Below are 26,469 nucleotides of genomic sequence, written 5' to 3' on the forward strand. Positions count from 1 at the left end.
TCATATTGTGGCATTTAGGTGAAGAGGCATATGCGTTTCCTTGAAAATATATTAATTTTTGCTTCAAAAGACAAATTAGGTCTTATTTTCCGGTTAGGTCTTATTTTCCGGGAAACACGGTACTAAATGCATCTGTCTGGCTGACAATTTTATCTGGGGCTTATTTTGGGGGTAGGGCTTATATTACGTGCATCTGGAAAAATCATGCTAGGGCTTATTTTCCAGTTAAGTCTTATTTTCAGGGAAATAGTGATTGCAAACCAAACCATATTTGGAGGACCACAAACTAGATTGTTTCAAAATCATACATTTGGAACCCTTGGTTTATAGGTTGTTTTGACACTCAAGAGCCAAGGTGGGTATATGAGGAGTTTAACTGTATTTATTTATTTATTTATTTATTTATTTATTTATTTATTTATTATAATATTTATTTATTTATTTATTATAATATTTATTTATTTATTTATTATAATATTTATTTATTTATTATAATATTTATATGCCGCTCTTCTCCCAAAGGACTCGGGGCGGCTCACAGGATAAAAACAACAATAAATATCCAATAAAAATCAGTAAAAACCCTCACAATTAAAATAAAACTCCTAAACAGATCAGGCAATTTGATTAAAAAGCCATGTTTTCAGGTCCTTGCGGAAGGAACGGAGGTCAGGGGCCGTCTGGAGCCCAATGGGTAGCTCGTTCCAGAGGGTCTGCGTGGCCACAGAGAATGCCCTCATTCTGGGCGCCACCAGCCAGCATTGTCTGGTCGATGGCACCCGTAGGAGGGCAATCCTATGTGCACACACCGGGCGGTGGGAGGCCGATAGGAGGTGATCCTGCAAGTACCTCGGGTGGAAGAGAAGAGATTGAGACCTTGTCCACCACGGCCAAATGAGGAATGAGCTCCCTGCTAGAGCTCATTGGGAGGAAACTTCTTGCAATAGGCCCAAGATGGCTGATTCTGAGTGAGATTTCAACAAGGACAAAGATTATTCCTTGCACTGGTGCCTCCATCCAGCTTCACTACTGTTTTTTTTACAGGAAAGTATCTGTTGTATCAAGTTTTGCTTGGACTCTCATAATGCTCAAGTACTCACTGAAAGTGAGTTGGGCGGCCATATAAATTTTCTGAAATGAACAAATAAATTGATAAAATTACAGGAGTCAGTTCCAGAATTTGAAAAGCTGTGATTGTGGTTCTCAAAGTCAAAGGCAGTCATGAGAGAAAAATCCAACCCTTCCTTGTCATTAGGTAAATAAATAGATTCCCCCCCACCCCAATCCAGGGATGCTTTAAAAGTGTGTCTGCAACCATCACAATGACAAATGCTTAAATGATACAACTAGGTGGATGATTCTGCATTTAACTAACATTTGCATTTCAAAATGTCTTTATTGTACCACGCAGGCCAGTTGGATTTCATATATTTATTTAATACTGCCTTCTTTACATATTATAAAATTTAATTCAGCATACAAAATATTGGGTAAAAATATCTTCATTCTGCTTGAGGTTGTGATTTGCTACTATCTTAGAAGATAGACAATGGCTGGTCCTTCAGATGTTCTTGGACTCCAGTTCCCATAATTCCTCATCAATGCTCACAGGGTTAGGGTGCTGGGAGCTGAAGTTAAGAACATCAGGAGCCCCACCCGTTGCCTACTGTATTTAGGTAGTGGTCAATCACACGTGGATTGCTATAGTCTCTAGTCATTCTTCTTCTAGCATAAGCATCATGCTATGTACCCCAGTCCTGAAGGAGATAATACATCTTTGTTGGCTACAGAAAAAAAGGAGAAAGTATCATAAAATGTCATTATAGTAAGATAGCAGTAAATTAAAAAAAAAACATTTTTCTAGTCTCCGTGTTCTGAAACTCGCACAGTGTTTGTCTAGAAATTTTCCTTCTGTGGCAAGATGGAAAAGGACTACGATTCACATATAATAGAATGAATGTAGCAATGCTCTGACAAGTCCAATTTACATTGTATGTTGCCTTCATAGATTAGAAAAAAAAAAAAGAACAGCTCGGCAAACCTATTATTACATTTGAGAAATCATTAGTCCCAAAGGAGTAATAACAGTACACTATTAACATTCTGAGTACATTTTTCGGCTTCAGTGTTGTTAAAAAAACATTATAAATATGCAAATTTCAGATCAACAAATCCAAAATAAAATGCACTGAAAATACTGATATGTAGACAAAAGTTTATTTACACCATACAACATTTTAAATATTTTATACACAGCTGCAGCAGGAAAAGCTATTCCGAGCTTCCCAGAGAAAACTGCAATAATAAAGATGTGAAATATATTATTCATATAAAAGTGAGATTATTACTTTATTGCATTTAAAGCAATGAAGAATGTAGCTCAACAGACATTCATTTAATGACAACAAAACTTTGCTTTCCTCTGCTTCCTCTTCTTCTTCCTCTTCTTCTTTTGCTTCTTCTTCCTTCTCCTCCTCCTCCTCTTCTTTTTTTTTTATATTATAAAGTAAAAAGTGTAGTAATGGCCAAACAGACTGTTATAAACTTTAAAAACTGCATAAATATATACATTGTGCTTCATGGTGAAGTTTTTTGAAAACTAAACCAAATGAAGCTGTTACAACATGAACCGTTGTCTGAGGTTTATCTATAAAGATTGACCTTACAAATCCATTCCACGGGTACTTACAAGACACGATGGTAAGAATTGTACACCTTGGGGCCTCCACTAGGTTGGCTAGTGGAAATCGATTGTGTGACAAGAAAACCCACTGACTTCTGGCCCAGGAAGGTGCTGATATGCCTTAGCCATGGTGTCCAAACAGGCTGGGTCAGGCTTTCCAACGTCTCTGGAACGTCAGTGCAAACAAAATGATTCTAGGATAAGCTTTGAGCCTCAGTTTATTTCACCTGTCATTAAACCTCGGTTTGAAAATCACCTTCTTGTACGTCTAAAGGCAAGTTCAGACATTTTTCCCATTCTGCTGGTCTTAGTTCTAAAGCATCTTTTGCTTCTGAATCTAATACGTTGATGGTGGTATAATGTTGGTAATCGCTTGGGGTTTTGAAACTGTCCCAGGGACTCTTGCTGCTTCCTGCTGGGTTTTCCTGTGAAAATTGGGAGATTTAGGATGAGGGGGCGGGGGGAAGAGAGAGAATGATTAAAAAGAATATAAAAGTAACATTTCCTTTTCTGTTTTAGCTTATTCAAGAAATCACATGGGGAAATCAGTCATCAGAAGATAAGCCGATTTATCTCTGTTTGGCATAAGAGAAGATATTATCGTTGAAGGGAGTCAGCCTGGCCTATATTCAGTGTCCATTCTCTCATCCCTTTCCACGGGGAGGTCACTGATACACTGGAAGGTTTGCCAAGAAAGCTGCCAAATGAATTCCCAGCACTGAGCTGAAAACTGAGCAAATTAAGAGTTCACTGACCATCCCTGGCAGCTGTATGTTCAATTGGCATTTCTTGGAAAAGGAGGCAGTCATGACAGACAAGAAGTGATTGAACGCTTCCAACCAAATGTTATGAAGTTACAGATTTCATGCTTTGCTGTGAACCGAAGTTGATAGTGGTTTCCTATGCTACAGGAAAAAGTAGCATAGCTTCCTTTCTATGGATGGTTATATGTGAAGAATTGGCTTTGGATCATAAGCTTAAGGGAAGCAAATGATGTCTATATTTTTATCACTTTGCACAAATTATCCCTTTAAGAAAATCCCAATACACATACAATCTCATGTGGGAACACATATATAAGGAGAGAGAAACTGAAATTTTCCTACTCCTTTTACACCATGGAATTTTATTTTGTCTTAATTCTTTGGAACACTTCTTTTAAATCTTTTTTTCACATATGGAAAAGGACATTTTTTCCAAACAGGACACCAGTGGCAGGGAATAGTAAGGCAACAAAGATCCCTATTGCATGCACGATGGTTCCAATATAGATGAAATGACCACCCAGTTTGACTAAAAAATGTTGCAACGTAATCTAATTTAATCATTGCTTTTTTTAAACATACAAAACCCCCTCAAGTCACTATAGTCTCGCAGGTCTTAGAGACTCCTATTTTCCTTTACAATTTTGGATACGAAGCAAAAATGCTTGCTTTGTTCATAGTACAAGCGTACCAAAGATGCATGATGATGCTAGATATTCTTGCTAGTTGCCCTAGAGTTATAAAATACAGTTTATTAAAGTCGACTCCTCCTTGATTTATGCTGCTTCTCACTGCCTGGATTGGCCTAATATAGAAGCAGGAAGATCAGGCTGATGAGTAATCCTTTAAAAAAAAATTCTACCAGAGAAATGAGTTTGCCCCCATAAGCTCTCATGGAATTTTTTTAAAAAAATCCTATATTATTTTCTGTTCAGCTTTGTATGTGCTCACACTGTGTATTACTAGATAAACTGCCCGACAGAAGAAAAGATTGACAACCTTCTTTAATGAAGGAACAGTGATGCAAAGCAGGAAAGCTCTTAATGCGGAGAAGGTCTTACGTCAGATAAAAGCAGAAATGGGCCTCTATAATCCTAAGGATTGTTTTAATTAACATGGAATCTGTTTCTAATTTACACCAAAGCTAATAAATCACTTGCTAACAATCTTTTAAGAGAGGCTCAATCTTAAACCACTGGAGTTTCATTTTAACATGGTGCTGAAGGCACTTAGCACCCTAACTCCTCTTAAATTTGCAGCCTTCTGTTCAGAATACAAAAAATGTAGATTTACTTAAAATTGTGTTTATTTCAATTGTACATTATAACAGTAAATTGCTTTATGAATGAAAATTATCAAAAAAAGTTCAATTGTTTTTGCTAATATTATATAAGAACAATACTCATCCTAACTATTAAATTGCAATAACTTATATTGGCGGTATTTTTATTTTATTTATTTTTGCATTTGATTGTCAAAGTTTTAGGCTGTCTTTATATTTGAATTTGCCAAAGTAAGAGGGACAGATCCTTAGGGCATATACAAAGAACCAGTTTCATCTGCTGTCTTCCAGAGGGCACAGACTGTGTTGACATACATTTGCTCTGCCCTCTATAGTTAATCCTAGGCCTGCCTCATTAGTGAATGAGGCATTGTGTCTGGTGTTATCCTAGTAAATGACTGTGGAGGTAGTTAAGGTGCTAAATGGGTCTCCTTGCTGGTGGGCAAAGCATCCATCAATTGTTCTCCCTAATCTTGGGAGCAGAGACAGTGCTGGAAGAAGAATGGTGAGTTTAGTCATCTGACAGAAGTTGATCTCATCTGGAGGAGTAGTCCCAGTAAACCAGAGGAGGTTTTATCGTATGACATGACATGTGATATGACACCAGTGGTGGGATTCAAGTAATTTAACAACCGGTTCTCTGCCCTAATGATTTCTTCTAACAACCAGTTTGCCAAACGGCTCAGAAAGTTAACAACCAGTTCTCCCGAAGTGATGCAAACTGGCTGAATCCCACCACTGTGTGACACCCAGAAAAATACGGCATACTTCACTTAATCCTCCAAGGAAATTAAAGGCAAACAAGGTTCAGGCAGAAGAAGAACATTATGGCTTCAATATCTAAGGGACTGGTTTGGACAAAACTCAGCAGGACTTTTTCGTGCGACTATTGATAAAAATAGGATCACCCATATGATTGCCAACGTTCGATGTCAGATATGGCACAAAAAGAAGATGGCATGTCTCATACATGGACTGGCAATATATACATTAACATTTCACTTTGATTAGTAAAACACAATGAAATATAAATATTAAAAAGATCTACGTTCAAATGCCAATGTTTAGGCCGTAACTTTCTACGCAGGGAATCCCACAGATCCCTGGCATCGTTTGTTGGCATTTATGTCTGTAGGTTGTTCATAAAAATGGCAGTTGCACTAAGTGAAGTGGAAGAAACCTCTGCTTTAGTCAGCATCTCCACTGTGCATCCTGTGTTGCTGTGCCATATTAGGATATATTGGTGTATTGTCATGCTATATTGTGGGAATTAGGAACCTGTGACAAGTATAGTGCCACATGCCACTATACCATAACCTATCATCTCTCTCTCTCTCTCTCTCCCTCCCCCCTCTCTCCCACACAATCTATCCATCATCTATATACCACATTAAATGACAAAAAGCAACGTATCACTAAAAAGTGAATAAGGGTTTTTAAAAATCTGAAAGATTTAAAAGAACTAAGAATGCCACTTCTGAGAAGATTCTATCAATGTATCTCTAAAGCAGGGATACTAAGAAAGTTTCTAAAGATGATAATGTAAAGGATGGTTGATTCTGTATGGAAGAACACTTCTATTTCAATTAATTATGACATATGGAGCTAACTACCAACTATTTGAGTTCTGCTTGGAAATTGACTGGAAGCCAACAAAATCTGTTTATTTTTGGTAAAAGTAGATGGCATATTTAAGCAACAATTTAAGATTAAAATTTAAATTTTAAGCTACCTAAAATTTCCAAACAGTTTTCAAACACCATTATATGTATAGTTCATAATGCTAGATGTCATAATTAATGCTAGATGTCACCAAAGCAAAACTATAAACATTAGAATCTAATATTCGTAGTATTATTCAAGAATTATGAATATTAGAAGAATTGTGGAAAGTGGATATTGGGATATCTCCTTTATAAAAAGTATTTATATGAGTATCTGATAAGCAATGAATTTCAACGATGTTTTCTAAATCTGCCCTTATCACTAGCAGCTGAGCTTTATGAGTAATATTCCACTTCTTGGATACTTTTATTAACTTACATTAAGTAATATACACATTTTTGAATAATTATCTTAAATTTATGGTGTTGTCCCTCATCCCAACAGTTCTAAAAAATATGGCTTTCTTACATAAGTGGAAGTTAAAATTATATATTCCATACTTACCATACTTCCTGATTTTGGTACATCTCTAAATCTGTCTAGTGTCTGAAATTTCTGATTTAATTCTTGAAACAGTTCCATGTGTCTCTTCCTCGTATGCATGACCTTCTGCAAAATGGAATATAATTGCTTAGTATTTATAATGAGCATATATTTTTTTTCAAACAACCATTATTTCCTCCAACATAACAAAGCAAATTGAATTTGGCCAAGATGTGGAAATGAAACAGGCCATGTCATATATTTGATCTGCTGTTGGAATTGGAGGGCTGTTTCTCCCTTGCACATTCTGGAATTCCTGAAAAACAGTGCTGGGTTATTTTGTGTTTCTGAAGATGCATCATCACAAGAAGCTAAGTACCACTACGAATGATCTTCTTTGCTTGACACTTAAAATTAGTTTTAAAGAAATTTTTCTGGAAGAAGGCCCATATTGAGAACTTGGAAAATCCAATAGTTGTAAATGTTCCTGATCAGCAAAATATTGTGAGACCGGTGACAAGGAGAACTATAGGTCACCCTCGACTTACAACAGTTCATTTAGTGACCATTCAAAGTTACAATGGCTCTGAAAAAAGTGACTTCTGACCATTTCTCACATTTATGACCATTGCAGCATCCCCATGGACACCTGATCAAAATTCAAATGCTTGGCAAGGTCACATGATTCCCTCTGGAGACCTTCTGACAAGCAAAGTCAACAGAGAAGCCAGATTCACTCCACGGCCGTGTACCTAACTTAAAAACTGTAGTGATCCACTTAACAATGTTGTCAAGAAAGGCCATCAATTGGGGTAAAAATCACTTAACAACTGGCTCTCTTAGCAGTCGAGCTCAATTGTGGTCGTAAGTTGAGGGCTACCTGTATATTGAACAGGGAGATTTTTAGCTAACAGCAAGGAGCAAATTTTCCATCTGTTATAACAATTCTAACACCATGGAAACCACAAAGGAAACAACTCATCCTACGAATGGATTCCTCCCACTCCTGGCCCTGGTTTCCTAGAAACAAGGCAAGGGGACAGTCTCTCCTGGCTCTCCTACAGCACTAGAGGTTCTGCTTTGAAAGAGAGGGATAGCAGAAAATCTTCATTTTGGACTTACTCTGTAAGGACAGGCAGAACAGCAATGGGATTATTCTCCAGCAATCTCTTTCTCAATAATCACTGGCAACCCCACCCCCACAAATTCTTATTACTCAGAAGTGGGATGCACACAGGGGTAAAATTCACTTAGCTTCCCTACTGGTTCGCAAATGTGTGTGCACTGTCATCTGCGCATGCACAGAGGCTTAAAATGTCACAAAAAGTGACATCATGATGTCCGCGCGGGTGGGCGGTGTCTCCCGCGGCTGCTGCTACCAGTTCACCTGAGCCAGATAGAACCGGTTGAATTTCACTCCTGGATGCACACCTATTACACCTGTATAGGGTATGGCTTACGCATCTGCATTTTGGTAAGGTCATAATCAAATTATGAGCGATGCTTCTGATTCAAATAGCAGAGGAGGAGGGTTATCAGAACAATACATTTCAGCATTATAGTCCTAAATGTTTCATGCTGAAGGAAGTGTCATATTATTTCATGATGCGGGCACGAGGACACAGGAAGCGTTTACGAACCAATTAACCTCACCAGGATTGTGAGATGCTTCTTGAAGGGCAGAATATGTAGCGGAGAAAGCTGACCTAAATTTATGGAGATCTCACTCAAGTGACCTTCTGGAGATTTGCAAAAATAGCCATTTTAAAACTTCTCAGGAGCATTCTCAGCTCTACAGATATGCATGCAGATATATGTGCATGTGCTGTTGTTTTTTAATTTCACTTTCAAAATGATTGTCTGCTAAATATACCTCGTGGTAAGAAATGGCGTTGAAAGAAACTTAGCAAAGGAGTGTAAACACAGATAATAAAATGTGGGACATGTTTTGTCATTTTATACATGCTTCTTAGAATAGAAATGTCACTTACAGCCGCGATAAAGAGGACTAAAATTATGACATCTAAGGTGGCTTCAAGCTTAAAGACATACAAGATGTGGTGATTCCATATGACAACAGTCACTTTTTTTAGAATTAAATTTTGTTTAGTTTGGGATACAATAGGCATCATTGAGAGCATCATGTATGCAATGGTGCCTGAAGGCATCATGTTGACAATCTCTGGTTTATGTGGTGATCCTTATAAGCTTTTGGTCTATTTAAAGGAGACCGACAAGGGAAAGAGTTTTGAATCAAAATACAACAGTATACAAGGAGCTTCTATCCTTAAGATATCTGTGTGCCTGGCTACCTTTAGCACAGAGGTCTTATTTGACCAGATAAGCTTACAATTTGTGATTGGGAACAAATTTGCTACTGAATATTCAGTTCTTAGTACTGCATCTCTAAGACAATTTTAAGTCTACACTTAATTTTACTGAAAAACAATTATTTAGCTACTTAATCAATTGCATTTCATAATTATTTATTATTGATTTTGAAGGAAGCTAAGTGAGTTTGTAAGTGGAGGATATATTTGGCATAAATCAAATGGATTAGGGCTACATTCATATAAACTAAACCATGGTTAAACCATGGGTTAAAATAAACGAGTAGCTTGGGTTTTCAGATTGTGAAGGGAATTGAAAATGTTTAATTGCATTAAATATATTTTAACATTACACCACTATTTCTGAGTATTTCCATATCAAAATGGTGAGAAGCTGTGTCCTCATTTGTTACCAATGGTAGTTAAATGGCAGTTCTAAAGTTTCAAGAAATGCCTCAGGTCCTGCTTTGTTCTTGATTTGTTTACCTCTAGTATATAAGTATTGGGCAAAAGTGTTAGGCAGTTGTGCAAAAAATACTATAAATTAAGAATACTTTCAGAGATAGAAGTGTTAATAGTTTATTTTTTATCAATTAACAAAATGGAAAATAAGTGAACAGAAGAGAAATCCAAATCTGAACTTGCACCTGAACACTCCTTGCCCTTTATGCTGAAGTTACTTCTTAATGACATTGGCTGTATGTTTGGGGCCATTGTCCTGCTGCATAATCAATTTAAGGCCAATCACACACCTCCCTGATGGTATGGTATGATGGACAAGTATCTTCCTGTATTTCTTCCTGTACAGCATTTTGGCACAACTGTCATTTTTGCACAGTACTGTATGTATGCTTGTAAATCATAATGGCAGAATCCCCATCATGCTAAGCCAAATTAGGCATGTTATGTTGTTGTTTAGCACTATATGTGGACTCAAATTACAAATCCAAAATATACAATACTCTCAGATCAGATAGGGTGAGGACACTCCTAGTCCCTTTCCCTAAATATTGTCACCTGACGGTAACTAGGAAGTGTGCCTTTCCTCTGGCAAACTTTGCCCTATGTATCCTTCTGTTCCCCTGAAGTTTCAGCAGGCCTCTACCCTTCTAGCCTTCTGCAAACCTTTCCCTCATGTGCTGGGATAAAATGAGGTCAGTGGTGGGTTTTTACCGGTTTGCCCCAGTTCGGGCGAACCGGTAATGGCAGCGGCGGGAGGCTTTGCCCACCCACCTGGACATCATCACGAATGCTCTGTGCATGCGTAAAAGCGCTGCCCGCGCGCTCACAGTTCCAAACTGGTAGCGAAGGTAAGTGGTACCCACTACTGGATGAGGCTGATGAGGAGGCTTAACAAGGATTTGGAAATTTAACTTCAGCGACAGGTTTTTAACATTTAGGGTTTTAATAGATTTATGTTTGGCGGTTTTTACTGATGTTGTCTTCATTGACTTAACCTGTTGTTATATTTATAATTGTTTAAATATCTCCATGGTTTATTGCATTGTAAGCTGCCTAAAGTCAACTTGAATTGTGAAATGGGCCTCATATAAATTTGGTAAAAGAAATTGTTGATTGGGAGTCTCCCAGAGTTCAATATAAGATGAACACACATGCATACATACATACATATGCATACTGTATGTATGTATATGTATAACTAGTGGTGGGATTTAAATAATTTAACAACCGGTTCTCTGCCCTAATGACCAGCTGGGTAGGCATGGCGCGGTGGTCATGTGACTGTGTGGGTGTGGCCAACTCAACGTCACTCGCGTCGATGGGCACTTCACCTTAGTTGTTACAATGTAATAAGGGTTAACCAAGGAGGCAATTTCTGTAAGCAGGGCAATAAAGATTAGGCTAGAAACAACACCAGAATGTGTCCTTCCTGCCTTCCTTACAGGATTAGCCCTGTAAAGTGGAAAAAAACAAAAGGAGATTTCTTCCAACAACCGGTTCTCCGAACTGCTTAGAAAGTTAAAAATCGGTTCTCCCAAATAGGTGCGAACTGGCTGAATCCCACCACTGTGTGTAACTGATTCTTAAAATGTCGAAAAGGCCACATTTTAAGGTTGTTCCAAGCATGACCAGATGTATTTCGGAGCGAATGGTATTCCAAAGGGCATATGCTGAGATAGAGAAGGCATCTCTCTCTCTTCCTCCCTCTTTCAAAATTCAAAATAATATACAGGGAGTTTCTTGTTTGACAAACTTGGTTATTTGGCCAATTGGTTCTTCTGCTTGACAGAGATACCTGCCTTCATGATGAGCACATGGTAGATGTGGGATTTTGACAGATACTGTATGTGAAATACATGTGATATACGTATGCTCTATATTTAAACACCAAATTCTACAGCAGCAGAAACCGGTAAAACTTGGTGAAATATCCAGACTTTGGCTGAGAAGTAGAATACGGGTGAAAGATAAAGGTGAACAGAATGTTTTTACATGTTTTCAGAAGCAGTGGTGAAATCTGCTCTCTTAGAAGAATGTCTTCAAATCAGTTGCCATAGAGAAAAATGCCAAGAAAGAGAACCACATGGAATATCTGACCTTTTAAATGGCACTGTCTGACTCATAAGGTTTACTTGATTATGTAATTTTTCCTGATATGCTCAGGGGAAAAAAAAACGTTATAATTGCTTTTTTAATACTTGATTTGGTGCTTAATGTCTCATTGTCTTTCTGTTTAGAAAGAAAATCATTTGTGAAGATTGTTAAGTGGATGCCTTCTACTTTGTTTTTCTTTGGGCACAAGAATATATTTTTACAATATATGTAAAAATAGCTTTGTAATTTTTAAATCTTTCAGGTAAAACTTTTCTCCCTCCTTTTTTAAAGATTCGAGTGCATGGATATTGAAGTACGAGTGGGAAGAAGGAGAGGGCTGTTGGATGTGTCTGATTATTATTATATAAGAACACATCAGTACTGGAAATCAGAAAACTGGACCAGCAGATGCAATAACACTTTTATTTTCCTGCTTTCCTTCTCCACTTACATCCCCAGAATGGTTTTCTTTGAACTAGCATTCCCCAGTTATGTTATGAAAACTCCCTTGGGGAGGCTAGTCTTTTAAATGCAGTCTCAAAATATTTCACTTTCTTCTGTGGTAAAGACCAGGAGGGAATCCTCACATCTCTATTTCCTAAAAAACCTTCAGAAGAATGGAGTAATTTATTTATTTCTATTTATTTATTAAATTTATATGCTCGTCAGTGACTCTAATTGTTTTCCTAGTTGTAATGTATGGCTGTGAGAACTGGACCATAAGGAAGGCTGAACACCGAAGAATTGATGCTTTCAAGTTGTGGAGAAGTTGGAGAAGACTCTTGAGAGTCCTTTGGGATGCAAGGAAATCAAGTGAGTCATTCCTAAAGGAAATCAACCCTGACTGTTCTTTGGAAGGGCATACTGAAGCTGAGGCTCAAATACTTTGGCCACCAAATGAGAAGAAAGGACTCATTGGAAAAGACCCTGATGTTGGGAAAGATGGAAGACAAAAGGAGAAGGGTACAGCATAATGTCATCAACACAGTGAATGTGAATTTGGGCAAACTCTAGGAGACAGTGGTGAACGGGAGTTTGGTCTAGTAGTTAAGGTGCCAGGCTAGATACCAGGAGACTGTGAGTTCTAGTTCTTCCTTAGGCATGAAAAATAGCTGGGTGACACTCTCTCTCTCTCAGCGTACCTCACCTCACAGGGTTGTTATGGAGAAAACTGGAGGAGGAAGGAATATTATGTACATTTGCTGCCTTTATTTAGTTATAAAAATAATAAAGGTGGGATAAAATAATCTAAAAATTAATGAACTAATTAAACATTTTACATCTGAACTATTGGTTTTGCATGCCAGAAGATGTTCACACAGAAAGGTGATCCAAGCTAGTTAAAATGTTTGATAGATTTACAGTGCATTTTTAAAAATCACCTAATAAAATGTCTTCCCTTAACTTACTTCTCATGTAAGTTTTTAATAATGCAATTATTAAAATACTATATCTTTTTAATAAAGGTGTGTTTTTTAAAAAATAATACAGTTCATTACGAGATAAATGATAATGATCAACTAAATTATTTTCTCAATTGCAGGAATATTTGTGTGTAGTATTATCGTCTATTATGTACTGCTGTCTGTTTATTCACATTAATATGAATGATTTTTCTGGTCTTAATGAGTATAAATGATGATAAAGTGGTCCTAAGAGTATGTTGAATATGCAAGCTTTCAGTTTCACATAATTAATTATACCAGATTGTTCCGGTTAGCATGAACAGGAAGTGTCAGGCACAAAAAAAGATTCCACACATTCTATATATTTAGATCAACTGAAGAAGAATACTCTGTTCTGAATAAATAAACATGCTTCTCAGTCCTAAATCTTTATCTTAAGACTAACATCTAAAGAAACCAATGGCAATTATTTTTAAGTGACAGAATGAAGTTGTTAGGTGCTAACAACTTCTTTACATTTTGCTGATCAGGTACATCAATCTTTCACAATGAGAAAGTGTGTTTAGGTCTGAAAGATTTGTTCAGCTAAGTTTCAATTCTGCATAAACTAAGCAAAATCAATCATATGCATTTAGAAACATCTAAGGTGAGGGTAAAGGTTCCTCCGCACATGCATGCTAGTCATTCTTGACTCTAAGGGGCAGTGCTCATCTCCGTTTCTAAGCTGAAGAGCCAACGCTGTCCGAAGACATCTCCGTGGTCATGTGGCTGGCATGACTAAATGCCGAAGGCACATGGAGCGCTGTTACCTTCCAAGCAAAGTGGTCCCTATTTTTCTACTTGCATTTTTTACGTGCTTACTAACTGCTAGGTTGGCAGAAGTTGGACAAGTAACGGAAGCTCACTCCGTTTCGATTCGAATTGCTGAACTGCCGACCTTCTAATCGACAAGCTCAACATCTTACCCACTGAGTTTCCCTTAGAAACTTATAGCACTACAATAATTAAAATTGACCTGAGAAATTGAAAACTCCCAAAACTTAAAAATACTAAAAGAGCAACTATATAGAACACCATAACTTAGTGACTCAATATTTAATTGGCCTATAACTGTTTGAGTTTAATAGAGGACACTTGGTTAATGAATAAGACTTTAGGTCCAATCCTAACCATTCCATGAATAATTTCATTTTAGCAATTTCAGAGAATTCTCCTCAAATATATTTGGAGATAGCAGTACTCCATGTACATGCTTCTCACAAGTGCTTCTCTTATACATAGCAACTTTCTGAAACATGGGTGCCTTTTGCATCCTTATATACCTATCATGGGTCAGTGGGAAGGGATTCAGTCTGAATTGTGAAAAATATAGAAATATATGATAATATTTGATCTTTACCCTTTTAAGCGATTGCTTGTAAATTAACTTGACTTCTAATTACATGGAAGGAAAGGAATTATTATATATTTATATTCATATGTTTAAATAGGTGGACCAATTTAAAAGTCCATGGTCCAATCCCTCCCCCAAGGATTTTGTCAATAAGATGGGAGTCCCAAATTAATATATACAAGGAGGCAATCTTTGTAGGAATAAAATGATATGAAATGGGCTAAGGAAGTAGAGTTGTGATAATATCAAAACAAAAGGAAACAAACAGAAGGGTTTTTTTAAAAAAGATCATCATCTAAAAGAATGAATAGCCTAAAAAGAAAGGTTGTACAGATTTTTAAAAAACACACACAACAGAATGTTTTCCCTTATAATTAAAAGCATTGATTATTGTTTGTAAATGCTGAATTAAAATATGTTTAAACAAATATCTCACATTCATCATACTTTGAATCAAATGCATACTGGCTGAATATAAGTAGTATAGAGACACTTACTTCAAAGTCGAGGTCAGAATAACGTGATTTTCTCCTCTGTTAAATGTTGGTTGAAAACAAAACAAACAAAATCACATATTAATTTAACTGAGCATCAATACAATAACAATGCTGCATTTGTTTTGGATAATAGTTATTTATTGACTTACTTAATGGAACTTCTATGCTATTCTAAACGAGCAGGACACTGCCCAGTTTTTGATGGAATATTTGAACTGGATATAGGTTTTTATCATATTTAAGATAGATCTACTAGGCAAGGGAACAATGATTTGCAAATCCTAAAGTGGGTCACCTCTAAATATGGTTAAAGCTCAATCTAATCCAGTATCTGGTGGAATTACTTTAATATCACTTCAACATATTACTTCATAAAACTCTAATTGCCCATTACGCTAACCAACCCCCCCCCTATTTCCTTAATATTACCATTTAAACTTGTGCAAAGGAATTAACTAGGTTTACGTGACAGTTTTTTCCCCTCAACCACCTTTTAGCCTTTATTGTCCCATTAAGATGAAGTTCTTCATAAATCTGAGTTTTTCAAATACTGAAACTTGCTTTCAGCTCATTTTAAAAGAAATAGAATATATGAGAACAATCTAAAACAGACCAGATTGTTTCATAATACCAAAACTTCCTTCTTTCCTTTCAAACTTCATCAGGAGAATGCAATAAATTACTTTCGACCTTCTGATTTTCATTTTGGTTGTTTAGCATCAGAGGTGGGCTGTTACCGGTTCACACCGGTTCTCCCGAATTGAATCTTAATTTTCTGAGCAGTTCCGAGAACTGGTTATTGGAAGAAATATTTTCCCACTTTAGAGGGCTAATCCTGCAAGGGAGGCAGGAAACATTCTGGTATGCCTGTATTTCTAGCCTAATCCTTATCTTAATTGACCTGCTGCTTCAGAAACTGGGTTAAGCTTGTTACATTATAAGCCTTATGCCTAGACTTTCCGTCTGTAGACTGAGCTTCTCCAGAGTCCCCCCCCCCCCCGGAGTTTTTTGTGGTACTTTTATTCCTGGGGCTTGACTTTCTTAAACATTGTTAAAGGGTCGTTTTTAAGCTTTTTGGAGTATACTTCCAACACGTCTGGAACAGCTATTGACACAAGGGTTGGCACAACCATAGAAAAAAATGGCTGAGAGGCGGATGCAAGCTTGGCATTCTGTCTGATTTTTTACCTTTCTGGGGGCATGTGATCTTTCCTTAAATCTGGATGATTACCTAAGGATATCTTGTGAGGTGAGTGAGACCAGCTGGTATCTTTAAATGGTACAAATGGATCTGATGATTGCTTCACCTGGGTGGGAAAGTCTGCTTTGTCAGTTCACTGAGCACAGGAGTCTCTTGTCTATGGGGATTCTTCAGTTATCCAGGTCATGGTTGTCCCAAAGGTGCTTTTTTCAAGGGGCAACTGTACTTTCCTGATTTCCAGAAAGTCCAGTTGCCTCTTGAAAAAGCACCTTTGGGACAGGAATCTTTTGCATTGCTTCAGACTGGGCAAGGCACATGATTGCTCACTGATAATATGTGGATCCTCCTTCCAATTTGTTTTAGTTTTCTCTCATGATAATATGGCATAGTAACATGGCACCAATTGTACAAAGTTAGCACCCACCTATCTCCTAGAACAGTGGTAGGCAAACTTGGCTCTTTCACACCCTGTGGACTTCAACTCCCAGAATTCCTAAGATGGCTGTCTTAGGAATTCTGGGAGTTGAAGTCCACAGGGCGTGAAAGAGCCAAGTTTGCCTACCACTGTCCTAGAAGAATGAAATATTTTGAGAAATATTAAAAAGGAAGAATATATTTCCCTGAATGAGAAATGGAAAAACATGTTTTCTTAGAGGGAAAAAGCAGCCCCCACCTTCCTTAATAACCCACAGAAGATGTTAGCACCTAAGAGATAAATAGATAGATAGCTATATTCATAGGCAAAAATTCCCCTGCAGCAAGGTTTGAACAAAGGCAGAATGGGATTAGCCCTCACTCAAGATGTTAATTTGTTAATTTGTCTCTTTAGCTTGGCATTTTGTAACCCAAATATGACCATTCACTTTCTGGAAAGCTTAAATGACCTCTCTGCTAAAGGGTTTCACTTTATGAGCAAGAGAAACTTGGCTGCTGATAGTTATCCTTGTATTTTAACTATTTTAATTCCTCAATGTGCTCTGGCAACCTGCCTGATTTGTAACTCGGGGTTGCAGATATTGAGGAAAAGGAAGGTATTCAGACCAAATGGTTTAAGTTTCCATGATGGCTGTGACTCATTGATCTTCAGTGTCTATTCCCCCATTTCTAATATAATGACTAGTATTTAGGGCAGCTTTTTGCAAGCAAAGAAGCTTTTTGTATTTTTGTACAGGTAATCCTTGATTTACAACAGTTCTTTTAGTGATCATTCAAAGTTACAAGGGCACTGAAAAAAGTGACTTATGACCGTTTTTCACACTTATGACTGTTGCAGCATCCCCATGGTCATGAGAGGGCGGGCAAGGCCAAGTGCCCCTCGACGTAAGTGACATCGAGTTGGCCATGCCCACCCAGACAGTCATTAGGGCAGAGAACCAGTTGTTAAAAAATTTGCAGCCAACCACTGTTTAGCATGCATCAAAAGAAAAGGTGAAAGATTGGCTGGAGAAAAGAAATAAGATGGCCAACAGCTAATTGAATTTGGTCTTTTAAATCTACAGTGTTGTGCGGCCATAATTGTTGCCTTGATAAGCTTTCACAGAATCAAAAATAGAAGGATGTGATCTGCTAAATGTTGCATTTTGGGCAATCGAGCACAAAGTGGTCCAATTCCATTTTGCATTTTGCCAGCAGGCTCACTTAATAACTAAAGAAACTTCATTTGTATGGCCAGAATAGGGCAATGAAATTTCATTGCCATCTGTGTAAGCTCTGTAGAGTAAAAATACACATTCAGTACTCACTTCATTCAAGTGGCAATATATTTAGATAGAGGGCATAAGTGAGATGGGCCTATGGGGAATGCCATTTTTTTTGGCACTGTGACTTAGGAAAAAAGTCTGTAAATGCATTTCAGATGGAAACCTAACACAACATGACATACATCCATTCAACTCTGCCTTAAACCAAAGATGTGCACATTTACTTTTCTTTTTTCAAAGCTGTACGCTTTGAGTCAAGACTATTCTCCAAAGGATAGGTAAGGAAAAAAACTGAAATTAATACTCAAACATCAATTGCCACAAAATTCTGGATAAATTATTTCTACAACTACTATTATTCTCAACCACCAAATAGTAGTCCAATACATCTGGAAGTCACCTGATTGGATGATGTGGCTTTTATTTGCAAAACCAAATTGGGCAGGCTTTTCCCAGACATATATTTTGTATTGCAAATAAGTTGCTAGCCCTTTGAAGTAGATCATGTCAGAAAAAAAAGAGATTACTGCACTAGGAGTCTTAGAAGGCACTGCAGGAAGGCATTGCAGTTAGACCAGGGGTGTCAAACTGGTGGTCTGCGGGCCGGATGCATCATGCGCAGACCATGCCTAGCCCAGCTCCGTGTCAGGAAAAATGTCCAAAATGTCACATGACGGCAACATGACGCCCCAAGTTTGACACCCATAAGGTAGACTATTATAATAGAATCTTGAAAATCTGTCAATTCCCTCCTCTACTTATGCCCAACAAAATCAAAGTGGTGTGATTTTGAGTTCACACTTCCTACTTTTTCCAGGACACATATTTTTTCTATAATAGTTTGTTATTTCCGTCCTCCTTTTCTGAACCAAATGCACATTCTTTCACACTTGGGGAGAAATAAATCTTGCCTAAAAGCATATAACACTCTTGTGTGTTGAGATGCACACATAAAAAGAGGGTACTGATAAGAAATGGAGGGGAGGGCGAAAGGGAAAAAAATAAATGGCCTCTGATGGAAAGATGTTGCCCTTATGAGGATTGCCAGCATCTCTTTGGTTTTTAACTACAACCAGATTAATGTCATAGGAAGTAAACAAAATTGAACCAAGCTTTAAATACTCCGTCTGTCAAAAGGACAAAGTTGCAACTCATAAAGTTGGCTTCTTTCAACAATGCATTGTTAAAATTAGTCACGAGATGGAATGCTAAACTGTAGTTGACTGACAATAGACATGAAAGTTTCTAACATCTTTGTAACTGGACCAGACAAAGGGAACTGCAGTGAAAGTATACCAAAATGAGGCCTGTTCTGGATACAATGAACTATAATTTACTGTTACATCTGAACAGAGTCAGACAAAGGGAAAATGAGTTTGGTGTAACGGTTAAGGTGCTGACCTAGAAACCAGGAGCCTATGAATTCTAGTGTTGCCTTAGGCATGAAAGCTGGCTGGGTGGATTGGGTTGGTCCTTCTCTTTCACTTCAACCCACCTCACAGGCTACTCCTCACTAGAGGAGGACAATTTACTTTCTCTCTTTCACTTAAAGTGAGACATATACACATCCTTTGTCACAAGGCTCGTGAATTATGATTTATTTGTTATTAAAATTTATTATAGAAAAAGAGAGATCTATCAATACCATTTATGGAATTGCAAGAGACTGATGTTAACTTAAGGGATCTGTTTGAAACCTTGATATCTGAAAAGTTACCTATTAAGAACAATAGGAGGAAATCAGGACAAAAGGATACAGGTTGAATGCCAGAGAGTAAAATTGGCTTTTGTGGAACAGATTAATGTGAGAATATTTAATATCTGGCTATTTGGGATAGAGTCCCAAGAGCAAATGTAATGTATTCCCAGACCCAAACAACTGGAAAAAGAGAAATTGATGATCCTTTTCCATTTCTTTAGTTACCCAGATAGTATAACTGTGATAAAATTTACATTCAGGAAACAGGTTTGGGAAGGAATCTAAAATGTGAGAAAAAGAAGACTTCAGTGCAGTTAATTTTGCATCAATTCAGCTTGGAACTATTCATAGAGCTTTCTTGGTATAATTCTAGAGCAACTTTGAACTCTGCTCACTGAAGGACAAAAATAGAAGAGCAGAGAAGGATTGTTTTCACACCCCAACCTGCATTACACTGTGGGCAGGAGAGATATGTTCCTACCCAATGACTCATGAAACTTCTTTTGGGGTGAAATGGAGGATAAATGCCTCCTGTGTGCTTTCATCTAATCAGCAACCTGATTCATGACACCAGACATTGCTCAAAATACATCAGGCAGTGGAGACCTTAATGGAAGGAATAAATACAACATTTTGGTGAAATGTTTTTTGGCAAAGCTTGCACCTGCATTTTCATTAATATAAATCTCTTTCATCCATGTTTTATAAATCAGTGAGAGATTAAAATTCATATCCAGGGACCCCATTCCAGAGTCAAAAGAGAAGTTGCTTTTCCTTCCACAAAATTAAAGCAGAGGTGAAACATTTGGTCCTTTTGGTATTCTTGAGATAGAAGAATACATAACTTCTTCTGCCTTAAATATTCTTACATATGTCTTCCTCTTTTTTGCAATCCTAGTTAAGAGGGCTGAATGCAAGATTGGCAGATGATTAATCCCTAATTTAGTAGGTGTAGAGGAGTTATTTGGTATGATTAAACATACCACACATGTAGTGGAAATGGCTGCTTCCTAATAGTTTCATTAGATCAGCCTATTATATATTTGAAATATATATGGGAGGGAATCAATGCTAAATTGTATTGCATACCAATGAGGCAGTTTCATTTAATTAGTTTTTCAAACTTTGGCAGCAATGGAAATTTTAAACCCTATATATGTTTGTTGGTATAAAGTTTCCAAACAAAGCATTTGGAGGCAAGTACATCATTTGGCCCTACAATGTAATCTTACTTTGGACCAGACATCACTTGCTGGTATGCAAATTTTTAAAAAATCAAAAGATTTTTTTCCTAAGCCTTCCTAAGGCTGATGGATTTCATTCTTATAATTCTGTGTTACTTTTAAAAAAGAATATGGGAAGTATTTTGAAAGTATAAGCTTTTAAATTCTTTTTTCTCCACTGCTTTGTACAGATAGTCCTCAATTTATGACCACAATCAAACCCAAAATTTCTGCTGCTAAGTGAAACATTTGTTAAGTGAATTTTGCCCCATTTTACGACCTTTTTTACCACAGATATTAAGTGAATCACTGCAGTTGTTAAGTTAGTAACATGGTTGTTAAGTGAATCTGGTTTCCCCATTGATTTTGCTTATCAGAAGGTTGTAGAAGCTGATCACATGGCCCCCAAGGCACTGCAACCGTCATACATATGAGTCTGTTGCCAAACATCTGAATTTTGATCACGAGACCATGGGAATGCTGCAATGGTCATAAGTGTGAACAATGGTCATAAGTCACTTTTTTCCAGTGCCGTTGTAACTTTGAACAGCCACTAAATGAACTGTTGTAAATTGAGGATTACCTGTACTTTATTCCTTTTTTTTGAAATTTAATAAAGTTTTGGAAAAAAAGAGAACAGAACTTGCTCTTAATTTTAGCTAGGAAGTATCCTGAGATAGCATGAGTTATGTGGTGGAACAGATTCTTCTTTCAGAAACATTGGATTCTCTATAGAGGGAAGTGTTCAGGCTGTCTGTCTGTCCGTCTGTTTCTCTCTCTAGAGAGAGAGAGAGGGAGAGAAGCACCTACTTTTAAACAAATGTTCTACAGATCCCCCCCCCAATTCATCTCAGTACTGAACATATTTGGTAAGCCCTGTTGCCTTGAAATAGAAAATTATTTGAAGTAAATATTCCTACTCAAAGCTCTAATGGCTTACACAGTAGTGCAATTTTCCCTGGAAAGTTATTTTGCACGTTTTGAGACAATGAGCTTTTTTCTCTCTTTCAGGATGTCTCTTGGTAAATGCCTCTTCTGAAAAAGTGCGTAGGACAGATCTATGACTGCCGCCATATTTTATGTGTCTTTTTGCTTCATTTAAACAGTGAGAGAGCAAGTGAGAGTGAGCAAGCGAGATTTATTTAATTTGGATTTCTTCTTCCCTAAGTTCCCTTCTCCTTCTGTGTCTGAATCAAAACACCTGGAATTTACTACTCTCCTTCCAGGTAAAAATAAAGTCAATATCTCTGTGGTGACTACATGTTGTTTCCCTGGGGGGGGGAAATATGAAGGTGGCTTCTCTCTCCCTTCTTCTAGGATGCTTTATTTCAATTTTCTGTCTAGTTTACAGATGTGGGATCTCCTATCGAAGGACTCACTAGGCCCACCCTGCTTAATTTTTTGAAAATCGGCCAAAATCAGCTAGTTCCTGCTATAACTTGCTAAACAAGTCCAATTGTCTAATTATACTCATTCAAAGCACTTTCCAGTTTAAAAGCATGCAAATTTGGACTGAAGAGATAGTTCTTCAAGAGGTTTCCTTCGAAACTGCAGAAATCAAGCTAAAAGATTAAAAGTCACCTCTGCAGAGAATTTTGCAACAGCAAAATGTTAATGTAATAATTTTATTTATATATATATATATATATATTGGTAAAGACACTTGAATTAGTGTGGATATGTTGGGATCAGATCAGGATATGGAAGGAATGAGATTCCCTCAATCTCAGATGGTGTCTTTCTGTTAACAACTCACAGGCTGTTGGAGTTAGCTTGGACTGGTTGAGTCAGAGTTTTTGCATCCTTTCAACGATCCAGCTTTTAAAACGTTTGAGATTCAAAACTGCAGCAGTTTCTAAAAGGGAGTGGTGAGAAATGGCTTCATTCCAGTGATGTATCCCAGCTCAAGTAGTCAAAGTTATCAATTCATTTAATTGATTATCTAACTGGGCCTTGGGAAGGAATTACCTTCACAATTCAGAAAAGAAGTGAAGATGAATGTGGTTTTGGCTTCTCTAGAAGTATCTTACAGCAGCCATAGCACTGGGCCCCCTGGGGCCCTGGACAGCTAGTAATGAGGCCCCACAAGATCATAAATTTTTAACATTATGTGATTTATATGCATTGACTATATTATATACTAGCTGGATACCCGTGCTCCGCTACGAAACTATGTGATCGGGCTTGATAAATTGACACAGCTTGAAAATTAATGAGTAGTTATGATCTGCCTCTCCTCTCCCCTTCTCTCCCTCAGGCTTGCCCCACAGAAGCCTCTCCTTTCCTATCCCACTTCTCTCCCTCAGGCTGGCCCCATTGATCCTCTCCTATCCCCTTCTCTCCCTCAGGCTTGCCTCACAGAGGCCTCTCCCATCTTATCCCTTTCAGGTGGGGAGTAGAATGTCTAAACTCCCAGCCCGCAAGCTGGATGAGTCAAGCGCACACCCAAGTGGCAGTTGGAACAGTGTTCTTTTCAGGTGGGGAGGGGAGTAGAATGTCTAACTCCTTAGCATCAAAGCGTGTTAATAATAATATAAGAAATACTAATGCTCTGATGGTCATTTCAAAAAATCCTTTCTTAGTGAGCACCTAGAAGCCAAGAGGTGCCAAATTTAAAGTTTGTAGTTTGTTACGTGCCAAATTTAAAGTTTGTAGGCTTTATGGTTCTGGATATTTCATGATGATGCATGAGTGGCATTTCGCTTTTACATATACTGTATAGATTTCTTTGTAGCCCAAGACAATTCCTCTTCACTCAGTGTAGTACAGTCAAGCCAAAAGGCTGGATAACCATACCTTAGAGGAATATATACAAAATCATCCAGCTGATTTTTGACAACTGGTATTCTGATATCTTTTTTAAAAAATAGTCTAAGGTTTCTTGTGGTATACAGTAGGCTTGAGTGATGAGAGAGTGATCAAGAAGACAAATGAATGTAAGTAGCCAGGCTTGACTAGTAAGTAGGATGGTTGTATGATCGGCTGGAATAGCTCTCTTTCCTAAATATTTATTGGCATCATTATTGCTATGCATAGCAATAAAGTCATGATCAAATTATAACCTACAGCTGATGTTCATCTTTTCCTTTGGATCCTCAAGTGGTTATACATAGGTCACTTTAGCAGTGTGCACTATGTTGTTTAGATTTATTGTTTATTGTTTATTGTTGCGTCATAATAAACGACTGTATTTCTTTTGAAGTTTGGCTCGTGGCTCATGAATTAATTAGGGCATCTTTCGGAAACTTCTCATCATGGTTATTGCATTGCAGTATTTATGCTGTATTTTTATTGTATTGCTTTATTTATGCCACTGTTATAAATAGATGTAGGTTAATAGTGGTGTTTTTTTAAATTTGTGATTCAGATCCTATTTATTACTTGTGTAAATGTGTATGCTTTGCAGTATGTTAGCCCATGCTTGCATATATTTATATTGGTTCCTAGACACACGAAGGAGTCTATAGTAGCATAATTTTTAAATTATTATTTGTAATAGTATCATGATTAATGATAGGCCTCATCGTTTATTGGTATAACTTTGTTGGGAAACATTTGGCACCGATAACAGCTTGGTATAGTTTTACTAACAGTAATATCAATTAATTAGTATTCAATCCCAGTTATTGTACGCATGTAAAGTTTTTTAAAACTTAATTTTAATTTTTAAAATTTTGAAAACAATTATACGCGCACATATCAATATAACACTTTGGAGTCTCCCAGATAAAATTTTGTTAACAGGAATGTTTTCCTAGCAGTCTGTTTCTGCCTGCAAATCTTTCACACAACCATTGCAGCATCCCCATGGTCACAAGATCAAAATTCAGACACTTGGCAACTGACTCATATTTATGGTGGTTGCAATGTCCCGGTTCCAGGGGTGAAATGCTCCCGGTTCGGACCGGATCACCCGATCCGGTAGTGATGGAGGCGGGTGGTTCGGAGAACCGGTAGCAAAAATCCCTGCCCCCCTCCCATTGCCCAGCTGAGTTGCGCAATCATCAGAGGTTCCCTTTTGTGACCTTCTGACAAGCAAAGTCAATGGGGAAGCCAGATTCAGTTAATAACCGTGTTACTAATTTAAAAACTGCAGTGATTCACTTAACAACTGTCACAACAAAGGTCATAAAATGGGGTCTGTGAAGAAGTGCTTAACACATTGTAAGCCGCCCTGAGTCTCCGGAGAAGGGCGGCATATAAATCAAATGAAAAAAAAAATAAAAATAATAAAATAAAATAAAATAAAAAGTGGGCCAGCAAGGCAAGGCAGGTGTTGGGGTGTGCGAGGCCTGGCTGCAACTGTCCGAAGGTAAGTAGTAGGGCAGCTCCATCCCCACCCTAGCTTAATTTTTACCCATGCACCTCACTCCACCCTGTGCACCCTGGAGTGGGTGGGGTCTTAATGATGGCTTTTTTGGGGGCGGGGGTTAGGGCCTATATTGGGTGCATGTGTAAAAATCAAGCTAGGGCTTATTTTCGGGATAGGTTTTATTTTCAGGGAAACATGGCAATTTTTTTTCTGCTAAACCTACATATGTCTAATTCACCAATGTACATTTGATACTTGCAGTAAAAATAAATATTCAAAGATTAGTCACTAAGAACTATTTACTCGTCGTGAATAAATAATAAATCATTTGTTTTCAATGTTCTTCTTTAAGAAGAAAATACTCTGAATGCATCCTGTAAACTCCGAATTTGTTCAGAATTGCTGCTGAAACCAGGAACTGGAATTTCTGTTTGCCTTATTATGGTTTGATAAGTAATTTCCTAGTTAAACAGTTCCCTTGATTTCCTTGGCATTCTTTCCTCACTTTTATTATGCATCTAACAATCATTGGTATTGCATTTTCAGATTTTAAAACGGATGAGTAGAGGCCGCAAATCACACCAGTGCCCTTTACTAACATGACTAATTAATTACGCAGAAGTAATGATAACATGGCAATGTAAATTATGTAAAAAGCTATCAAGATAGTTGGGGTTATGATTACAATGAACATTGAGAAACATGTCATCTGTCTAAATGCACACCCAGTGGCAACATCTAATGTGTCCTCCTTTTGACTAAGGAGGAACACGCCAAAAAACACATTTCTGCAGTTGATGTCAGGTCCAAGCAACTGAGAATGACACTTGGAGTTATTTCTGAATAGTTGCTTTCTGCCTACCAACCGAATCTTGCCAGACTAAAGCAGTTAAGTAAAATAAGTATAGATATTTATATATAGACAAGGAGAGAAGCAACCTAGAACTAAGAAGAAATTTCCTGACAGAACAATTAATCAATGGAACAACTTGCCTCCAAAAGTTGTGAATGCTCCAACACTGGAAGTTTTAAAGAAGATATTAGATAACAATTTGTCTGAAGTGGTGTAGGATTTCCTGCCTGAGCAGGGGGGTGGACTAGAAGACCTCCAAGGTCCCTTCCGACTCTGTTATTCTGTTCTATTATAAGGAAGATCTTAAACAGGGTTTTACCAAATACTCATATTTGGCACAGGATGTGGGATAATATTAGAATATATTATATGAATTGCTAGGGAGGGTCTAGCCTTGTTCTCTTCCCACCCATCAGACATTC

General features: G+C 37.5%; 1 protein-coding gene across 1 annotated transcript in view; it reads right to left on the bottom strand.

Moving 5' to 3' along the window:
- Positions 1 to 2,671: 2,671 nt before the first annotated feature.
- The window catches only part of ADGRB3 (adhesion G protein-coupled receptor B3), a 487,840-nt gene continuing 464,042 nt past the window's right edge, over positions 2,672 to 26,469 (bottom strand). Inside the window, exons 28-30 of the mRNA XM_070954680.1 lie at positions 15,060 to 15,095; positions 6,899 to 7,003; positions 2,672 to 3,108 (exon numbers count right to left, since the gene is read on the bottom strand). Coding sequence (XP_070810781.1) covers positions 2,917 to 3,108; positions 6,899 to 7,003; positions 15,060 to 15,095 — 333 coding nt within the window. The 3' untranslated portion in view covers positions 2,672 to 2,916. The remainder of the gene's footprint in view (positions 3,109 to 6,898; positions 7,004 to 15,059; positions 15,096 to 26,469) is intronic.

This window comes from Pituophis catenifer, unplaced genomic scaffold (genome assembly GCF_029215685.1).
Source record: "Pituophis catenifer annectens isolate HBS135680 unplaced genomic scaffold, rPitCat1.0.hap2 SCAF_1, whole genome shotgun sequence".
NCBI lineage: Eukaryota > Metazoa > Chordata > Lepidosauria > Squamata > Colubridae > Pituophis > Pituophis catenifer.